Here is a 9,690-nt window from a genome sequence, read left to right as displayed (position 1 = left end):
ATTTCTAAAGACCCTGGGAATCAGAGATTACTAACACCACTGCTTACACCAGCACTAGATTAACTGAGTAGCCTAAAAAGTCTAGCTGGACTCCCTAGCTGACCAAAGTAGCCTGCAAGCTTCTACTTTGCAACAAGTAGAAAGTCAAACTCCACATCTACGTTCACCAGAGAACATCACCCACACTTTAAACATAGCAGTACTAGCTCATGATGACAGACTGGAATAAAATTTGTGTCAGATGATGTGGAACATTATCTACTTCTGCTTGATTAATTAGTTGCATTTCTGTAGTGCTGTAGAGCTCGGCAGGGGTCAATCCCTTCTCTGAGCACATGCAACAAACCCAGAAGTCACCTCACCACCAGCAGCATCCAAGCCTGGTGTCTTCTCTTGACCTAGAGGCTGCTCAGATAGAGGTGACCTCACAAGTGCAGACCCCCACCACAGGCCTGCTGCTGGCCTATGGCCTTCAGAGACAGAAGTCTCCTCAAAATGACTTCCCCAGCCATGAACTACTGCTGGCCTGTCAGGTACTCTGACAAAAGAGCCCTCACAATCAACACCCATGCCTAACTGCCTGCTGCTGGTGTACCAGGCACTCACAAAGACAGGACCTCACAGTCACCTTCACAGCCATGTCTCTGCCACTGGCCTAGAAATCTGTCTCTAAGACAGAAATCACCTCACTACAAGTTCCTCAGCCATGAGTCAAATCCTGCCTTATCAGCTGCTCAGGCAGAAGTGATCTCAAAAAACACATATCCCAGCTGTGGACCTGCTGCTGCCCTATCAACCACACAGGTAGAAATGACCTCACAATCATCAGCCACATGTCTGCTGCTATCCAGTCAGTTCAGCAGTCAGGACTGACCTCACAGCCAACAGCCAAGCCTTGTTCCTCCAGCTGGCCCATCAGGTACTCAGGCAGAAGTGACCTCACAATCAACAGCCGAGCCATGTGCCTCCTCCAGGCCTATCAGCTACTCACAAAGCAAAACACCCATGACGTACCAGTTACTACCCCAACAAAAGATTCGCTTTTGCCTAGGTATTACCTACACCTAGCCTATGAAATGTACACATAGCCCATAAAACTAAAGAATTGGAAAAAGACCTGCAAGTAATTCTTGGCAACATTTTTGAAAAAGATGATTTCATGGGATGAGCAATTATGAAGCTGAGGACAGCAGGGCCTCATGTCCCAGGCAGAGTGAGAAGCCTTCCCACAACTCAGAAGTCTTGTTCCTTCCCCAGTGCTGAACAAACCCAGCAAAGCCTCTACATGAAAAGGACAACAAGCATTCTCCTGTTTCATACCCTGACATTTTGAAACACAGGCAAGGACTCAGGCCAGGGCATCTCAGCTGGTGAAACCAGCAGAGCCAGAATTCAGCAACTCTTTGCCCTGACCTAGGAGTATGGAAATAACAACACGGGAGAACTGGCCGCTCATCAACTTCCAAGGCCCCTGAAAAACCAAACAGCTCACACTTACAGAGATGCTCTGGAAACACCCTGCAGGCTGCTTCCAGGGTCACAGGTCTTGGGACAAAGCAAGAGGCAGGGAGCAAAAACAACGGCTAAGGCACGGTGTAACATGCGGGGACAGCCTCTCTCTGAAGAGCCACTCTGAAATGCCGTTTTCAGAAAAAAAGAGACCACTGGGAAGGGCACCTCATGAGGACACCAGCAGCCTGCTAAGACTTTGCCCAGGAGCTCCCAAACACAGCACCGAGCAGCACCTGGGGGTTGTGGTGGCAGCAGCAGTTCCAGGAAACGCTTGAACATGGATCTCAGACCCACCACAGGGGCAAAGTTTCCTGCACCCAAAACCCCATCCAGCCACTCCGGCCGAGCTGGTCGGGGGCAGGCCGGCACATCTGTCGTGCAGGTCAGGTCCCCCCCCTCTGTCACAGGGCGCTTTGTCCTGTGGTCACGGCTCCACCAGCCCCTGCTGCAGCTTCTGGAGGAAAGCAGCCCCATCGCCAGCACCGCTGCTCCTGCCCCAGTGGGAGGGCACCCACCGGCATTCAAACACACCCACAGCCCCCATCAGGCCCACCCGCACCCGCTCACTCTCTCCCGCTCACTTCTCGCCTGCTCCTGCTCCTGCTCCTCTTTCACTTCTTTCACATCTTTTGCCCTTCCACATGCTGGACACCAATTGGCTGGCAGAGCCATCAGTCCAATCCAGCCCTGCCCTCCTCCTCATGACGGCCAATAGAAGGGCTGCACTGGGGGCGGTGCCATGGCAACATTGTGCCCTCCTGCCCTGGCAGGCAGCTCCGCCCCCTCCCGCCGAAGGACGGCGCCATCTTGTGGGCAGCAGCACCGGGCGCGGGGCACGGTGGGGCAAGGGGGCAGCCCAGTGCCGTGTGCTGGGGCAGTGCAGTGCAGTGCAGTGCCGGCCGCTGCTCCGCAGGGGCTGGGCTCTGTTGTGGGGGCCCTGTGGGGCTTCTGGCTGCCCTGCACCCTGGGGGCCATGTGGGGCATGGGGGGGCAGCCCTGGGGCCTGTGCTGGTGCCGGTCCTGGCACCGGCGTGGGGGCCCTGGGCATGGCCGGGGTGCTGGAGCCCGCGGGCAGCATCCTGCTGGCCTAGGGCAGGGCAGTGTCCTCTCACCTCTTCTGCCCCAGCCCCCTGCCCACAGCAGCCCCGGGAATCGGCAGCCTTCCTGCTGTGCAAAAACAATGGCTAAGGCACAGCGTGACATGCGGGGACAGCCTCTCTCAGAGCCACTCTGAAATGCCATTTTCGGAACAAAAGAGACCGCTGGGAAGGGCACCTCGCGAGGACACTAGCAACCTGCTCAGACTTTGCCCAGGAGCTCCCAAACGCAGCTCTGAGCAGTCCCTGGGGGCTGTGGTGGCAGCAGCAGTTCCAGGAAACAGCCAGGCTCTCGCAGCAGCCCCCAACCCTGTCCAGCCACCACCACAGCCCAGGATCCACAGTAGTTTTTGCAGTTAACAGTCCCTGTGCGACACCTCAGGAAGGAGCTCCCGAAGCCCTTACCCTTGGTGGAGAGCCACAGGATCATTGGAACAAGGAACTGCGATCTGGGCTGATGATGTCCATCCAGCAGCCTTCCATCTTGCTTGCTCCCTTGCCTTTGGCTTGCTTCTCCAGCTGGGGAGGAGGGACACTCTTCCCGTCTTGTCACCCAAAAGTCCTTTCCCATGTGCCCCTACTCCTCTGCTTGTTGGTGAGGGGCCCCAACACAGCCCCACTGCCTCCTGTCCCCTCTCCTTGCCATGGAGCCACTAAGAAGGGCAGCAGTGGGGAGTGCATGAGCAGTGCCCAGCAGTGCCTGGGCCTCAGAGGGAAATGAGGCCCCCCCCCCCGCCACAACACTGGGGAGATCTCCCTGTGATGCGGCACATCCCACCGTGACCTCAGCTCGTGTAATCTGGGGGCTCAGTAGGTCACTGCCGTGGAGATGGCAGAGCCAGGGAGAGAGCAGAGATTTCCCCATATCTCCTGGAAAGCAGTCACCTCCCTTCCCTGCAGTTATTTTCCAAAATTTTCTGATAAATCCTTCAGGAATGTTTCCAGATGGTGTCAAAGGCTTCCCTGAGCACCTTTGCCCTTCAGAGCTGTCTCTCATAGGATCCCTCCACCAGTCCCCCCAGTAGGCCCATGTCTGCTCCTCTGACATCCAGGGTCTGGACTCTGCTACTCTTCCTTCTCATTCCCCTCTGGATCAGGAACTCCACTACCTCATGGCCACTGCAGGCAAGGCTGACACTGATTATCACATCCTTGATCAGTGTTTCCTCCTTTGCAGGATTCAGGTCCAGGGAAGTCTCATGCTTGTTGACCTATCTGGCTTAGCTGTGCTAGCAAGTTGTCCTCTACACCCTCCAGAATCCTGGACTCTCTGCACCTTGCTGCACTGCCATCTCAGTTAATGTCAGGGAGATTAAAGTCCCCCCATAAGGAGCAGGGGTGTGTGATCCACAGATATCCTCAGGTTGCTTAATGATTTTGCAGTTCTGCGACAGCTTCTGCATCTCCACTTCCTCTTGTTTGTGCACCAGGCTTTGTGCATTTCTGTATATTTGGGCTGCAGAACCTCAGCTGTGGCACCAGGGCTGAGCGCAGACTTGCCATAGTGAAGTATGTTCCCAAGAGCCAAGGACACCATGTATGCAAAGGCCCAGCTTCAGAGCAGAGACATGCTGGCGTAGCTAGCAGATAGCAACATAGTGATGATATGAGGCACCCACTAAGAGAGCAAACCCTGCAGTACCCAAGCCAAGAGAGAATCAGAGCTGGGCCATGCAGCCAGGCAGGAGAAGTGTGTTGTGCCCAAGGTGACTCTGCAGCACTTTGGGGCCTGTGACAGAAGTGACAGGATCTCCAGGAAGGACAAGGTGCCACTCAGAAAGTCCCTGGGCCTGAACAGACTGCGATCCAGCCACTCTCATTAGTACAGTCCCTGTTCATATTCTTGGGGATGAGAAAAGGTTTAGGGAGAGGAGGACTAGATGGATTTGAGAGTGTAGGCCTATGCATGGAGACCTTGGTGTGATGTGCCTTCCATCTTTGCAGCATGCTCGGATGTAGATGGGATGGACTTTGCCTAAAGGCAGTAGTGGGGATCCCCTGTTTGGGAACAGGTAGGAAATCTGAGATGCCCTGGTATGTTTGCCCAGCAACCACTCCAAAAGGGCATATTTTCCTGCAGATCCCGTGCTGTACCTGCTAGAAACGTGGTGGTCGTGCTGGACACACCATGCATGTGACATAGCCCTGCAGGCCTATTGTCACTGCATTAAATCAAGTGTCTGCACTGAATTACATTAGCTATTTTCAATGTTTGAATCTGCATATGTCTTGGCTTCAGAGGGAGTGGAGCTCTTGCAGTAGTAAGCATCAAGTGTCACTTCAGATGGCCAAGGAGAATCTCCATCTGGTCCCCAGCTGATGCTCTAGAAGGATTTGGGTCTCATGGTTGCTCTATCAGAGCAAGCAGACAGTGGCACATGTCTTGGACTACCTCTGGCACCTCAAACATCTGAAGGTATTCTTTTGTGGACAACTGACTCCCTCCCTCCTTCTCTGTTGATTATAGTGGGAGGTTAGACAAGAAGCCCACGTGCGGTCACCAATTTTGTGCACACCAACACTTGGGTGGGGGGGATCCCACCTCCGGTGAGTTTGTGGAGTGCACAGGAGGGAACTGAATCCCACTCCATCCCAGAGATTTCTCAATGGGCATTAGATACGTTGATTAACTCTTCTAAATCAATCACTCAAACACAAGTAAATGAACTCCTTTCTTGTCCTTGTGCAGGTGTCCTGTCTTGTTATGAGATGGGAGCAGGGCCTTCCAGAGTGGGACATTTCCACTTCTCTTAGATAACCACCTTCCAATGAGACCAACTGCAGTGCTGGACTCAGTCTCCCTCTACTGTTTAGAGAGAGACCACTGGTGATTAGTTTAGTCTAATTCAGCGGACATTTCCCAGGAGTGATCCTGCTGCCTTTCAGGAACTGTCAGCCCTGGAGCTCTGGGAACGTCTTGAGGGTGCACAGGGGACAGAGAAACTCATGTCTTCAGCTGGGCCTCTGTTCCTGAGCTCGGCTTGGCTCCTGGGGCTGCAGGAGCCCATGGCAACCTGGCAGGTGCTGAAGAGAGACAGCTCTGTCCGGGTGCAGCTGCTCTTAAAGGAGGAGCAAGACTCAGGGCACTGCCTGCAGACTCCAGGATGAGATGAGTCACTCAGAAGTTAAAGACAGTTGGGAATTGGAGGATGACTGAGAGCTCACTGCAGGGAGAAATCTTCACAGCCCTTGACATAGTAAGTCTCTGGCTGCAGGGCAATGCTGCTGCAGTTCCTAGAGTGTTCTCGTAAAGCCAGCACCTTCCACAGCTGATAACATCTGTCAGGGCAGCTCTCCTAGCTTCTCCTCTTTGGAGCAGGTGGTGCTTTAGAGCAGGGACTTACTGCCACACCATCAGAGGGACAGGGCATCACAGCTGCCTTCTCCCAGGGACAGTGCAGGGGGTGTGAAGCCAGGGAGCGCACCCAGGTCTGCACAGATTGTAATTCAGAGCACTGTCCCTGCACCCCAGGGTGCCGTGTGCCTGTGGCAGTGACTCTGCCGCCTGCAAGGGCTGGCACTCTGCCTGCCCAGGTAACTCCCCATGGCACTGTGGGGAGAAGCTTGGGGTAGAAGGAGCGATCCCTGGCAGGGCAGGTTTGTTCTCCTGTTGAGAGGGTGCTGCGTGAGTCAGGACTGCTCTCCAGCTCACCCACCAGGTTATTTCTGAGGGGCCTTTTCAAAAGGACAGTCAAGGCAAGCCTTATGTTAAAGACAAGGATCTTTCCTGAATCTCTTTCCTGAGAATGTTTTTGTTTTCCTACTGTTTGCAGAGCGCTGGCAGGGAAAAGACATGGGACAGAGCAACAGCTCCCCGGAGGGAAAGCTGCAGGTAGTGGAGATACAGTCAGAGAATCAGGGGAAACTGAAAACAGAAATACTGTGGGAGGAAGAATTTGGAAAACTCTCAGACAGTCCCTGCAATGCAGACATTTTCCTCTAAGCAACCCCTTGTGTCTCTTCTCCCACCCAGCAGAGCCTCTGCCCTCAAGGCCAGGGGGTCCAGGGCCCCTTGCCAGCAGCCTGACTTCCAGCACAGGAGAGAAGCATCTCTCCCGCAATGTGCCCATTTCCCACTGCACAACAGTCCTGCAGTGTTGCCATCTGGGAGGTGGTGTGCACAGCTGGGTAAAGTGAAGGCTTTCTTGATTGCCCATCTGTCTCTCTCTCCTTGCTTTCCCTTTGGTAGGAGAGTCACGGTATTGCTCCTTGTCTCTTCGCCTCTCCGTGCTGGTCTGGTTCTTGCTCTTGTGTTCTCTGGGTTTAAGGAGGGGGGGTTCAGCTGCAGTGAAGGCATTTACGCTGTAGGTCCTGCATGGAGTTGTCTTTAAGGCAGTGACATGCCCAAGTCCCCTTTCATCCATTCAGGAAATGCATTTCATCTGGTTGGGGAATGATCTGACTCTCCCTTAAGGAGACCCCATTTCTAGCACTCCTGACTGTCTTTGTGGAGTGTCCTGCCAGGCTGCAAGCTGACCTCCAGAAGACCACAGCTCTCCCATTGCACATTTGTCATAGCTGAGAGTCCTTGTGCTGGTCGTGTGAGTCAGACACGTCGTCACACGCTCTGAAGAAGTCTCTCCATATGTGGGCTGAGAGAGAATTTGGAAATATTCGCTTCAAAACTGAAGTCCTCTGCTCTCACCTCAGTCCAGTTTCTTTCTTAGGGTAATTTGTGAGTGTAATTTTCACTTAGCTGGGAGAGGTGCAAGCACAGAGCAATGGAGAGCAAGATTTACGGACAGACCAGATGCCCTGGCTCCATACACAGTCGCCATGAGCCTTCTTTTCTTCTTGGGATGCACAAGTGCTCATGTTGAGAGCACCTGAAATGCCAAAGATTTCTGTCCCATGAAAGAACGCTCCCATGGTGTGATGGAGGCATCTGAAAACTAAAAGAAATATATAACCAGACCCCTCCACTGCATCCCATTTCCTGGAGAAAATGAGTGTTAAAATGTTAATAGTTTTTCCACAAAATAAATGGACGTAATCTGCTGCAGGGTGTGTACATCAGAGCTAGTCACTTCCCAGACTACACTACAGTGTCTGGAGAAAGGGTGCAGATGGTAAACTGATGTGAGGACAGGGTCCATCTCATTGGGAGAGAGACATCTAGAAATTGTCAGGTCAGCCCCTGCCTTCACTTCACTGTTTCTCTCCCTTTTTGGAGTTGGAGCTGGTTTGCCTGAGTCAGATACAGACACCTCTGTTCAAGAGGGCAAGGGTGGGAGGATGAATCCCTCACAAAGATCTTCTCTTTCAGAGACAGCTGGCGTGAGTGCTGTATTTGTCTCACACAGTGATAGAAAGAGAATATTCCCAGTGGGTCACTGGACCAAATCCCCTTCACTCAGCTCACAGTGCCCATCCCCAGGTATCCCCACTGAATGCACAGGGCAGTTCAACAACTCCATTTTCACCCTTTGGCAGAGCAGAACTGATTCCTCTGGAGCCTACAGGCGGAGGCCCCTGCTCTGCACAGCACACAGCACAAACCAGAGGTCAGGAAAGGAGCTAAAGGAAGGTAAAGGACAGAGGAAATGTGCGGGGTAGTATGAGAAGAGGAATGAGATTTGCCCAGAAAAGCCTGTCCTAACTTGTCAATGTCTTTCCCTCCCTGGACAGTGCCTGGCACCAAGAGGAAGCAAATGTCCAATGGCAGCTCCTTCACCGAGTTCCTCCTCCTGGCATTTGCAGACACATGGGAGCTGCAGCTCTTGCACTTCTCACTCTTCCTGGGCATCTACCTGGCTGCCCTCCTGGGCAATGGCCTCATCACCACAGCCATAGCCTGTGACCGCCGCCTCCACACCCCCATGTACTGCCTCCTCCTCAGCCTCTCCCTCCTCGACCTTGGCGTCATCTCCACCACTGTGCCAAAATCCATGGCCAGTTCCCTGTGGGACACCAGGGCTATTTCCTACTCAGGATGTGCTGCCCAGGTCTTTTTGTTTGCTGTTTTCATTTCAGCTGAGTGTTCTCTTCTAACAGTCATGGCCTACGACCGCTACATTGCCATCTGCAGACCCCTGCACTACGAGACCCTCATGGGTGAGAGAGCTTGTGTCAAAATGGCAGCAGCTGCCTGGGCCAGTGGTTTTCTCAATGCAGTGGTGCCCACTGCAAATGTGTTTTCAGTAACATTCTGCCAAGGCAACGTGCTGGGCCAGTTCTTCTGTGAAATTCCCCAGATCCTTAAGCTTTCCTGCTCAGACTCCTACCTCAGGGAAGTTGGGGTTATTGGGGTTAGTCTTTCTTTAGTCGTTGGGTGTTTCATTCTCATTGTGCTGTCCTATGTGCAGATCTTCACAGTCGTGCTGAGGATCCCCTCTGAGCAGGGACAGCGCAAAGCCTTTTCCATGTGCCTCCCTCACCTGTTCGTGGTCTCCATGTTTTTCAGCACTGCAGTGTTTGCCTACCTGAAGCCCCTCTCCATCTCCTCCCCAGGTCTGGATCCAGCACTGGCCGTGCTGTACTCAGTGCTGCCTCCAACACTGAAATCCCTCATCTACAGCATGAGGAACAAGGAGCGCCAGGGCACACTGAAGAAACTGATTCAACTGGTAGTAGTTCAGCAGCAATAAGCTGCCCATCCCTCTTCACAAGTGATTTCTAATTTATCTCAGACAACTCTTGTGCTTTGGGCATTCTCTCTGTGATAATCATGTTTGTACACAAATTTTTGAATTCATCCCACTTTTCCAGAGGCAAAACCCCAGTCTGTCTGACTGGCAGGCCTTCTTTGAAGTATCTGTCACTGTGTCAGACCTGCCCTCTCCAATCAAAGGGGATTTCCTCAGTGCTGTGCTTGAAAGTTGTTTTTTTCTTCCAAAGCTGGGGCCAAGAATATGCTCAAGGACTTTCATCATGAAGGGGCCTGTTGCTTTTCCAAGGTTGTCCATGGGCTTAAGGTAATAAGCTCAAAGAGTGATGTGTTAGGGAATGAGGGCTGGATTCAACTCTCACTTGTGGGTGCCCAGTGCTCCTGATAGTGGTGAATGGTCAAGCAGTATCTGCCTGGGACTGTCTTCTCCCATATGACAGGGCTGGTGACAGGTGCCTGCAGTGGAGACCCTGC

General features: G+C 53.0%; 1 protein-coding gene across 1 annotated transcript; it reads left to right on the top strand.

Moving 5' to 3' along the window:
- The first annotated feature begins 8,605 nt into the window (after nucleotides 1–8,605).
- LOC135324347 (olfactory receptor 14A16-like) lies at nucleotides 8,606–9,196 on the top strand. The gene has a single exon (XM_064500391.1). It carries the CDS (start codon nucleotides 8,606–8,608, stop codon nucleotides 9,194–9,196), a length of 591 nt encoding a protein of 196 aa, XP_064356461.1.
- The last annotated feature ends 494 nt before the right edge of the window (nucleotides 9,197–9,690 follow it).

This window comes from Dromaius novaehollandiae, chromosome W (genome assembly GCF_036370855.1).
Source record: "Dromaius novaehollandiae isolate bDroNov1 chromosome W, bDroNov1.hap1, whole genome shotgun sequence".
NCBI lineage: Eukaryota > Metazoa > Chordata > Aves > Casuariiformes > Dromaiidae > Dromaius > Dromaius novaehollandiae.
This window is presented reverse-complemented; position numbering and strand designations above follow the sequence as displayed.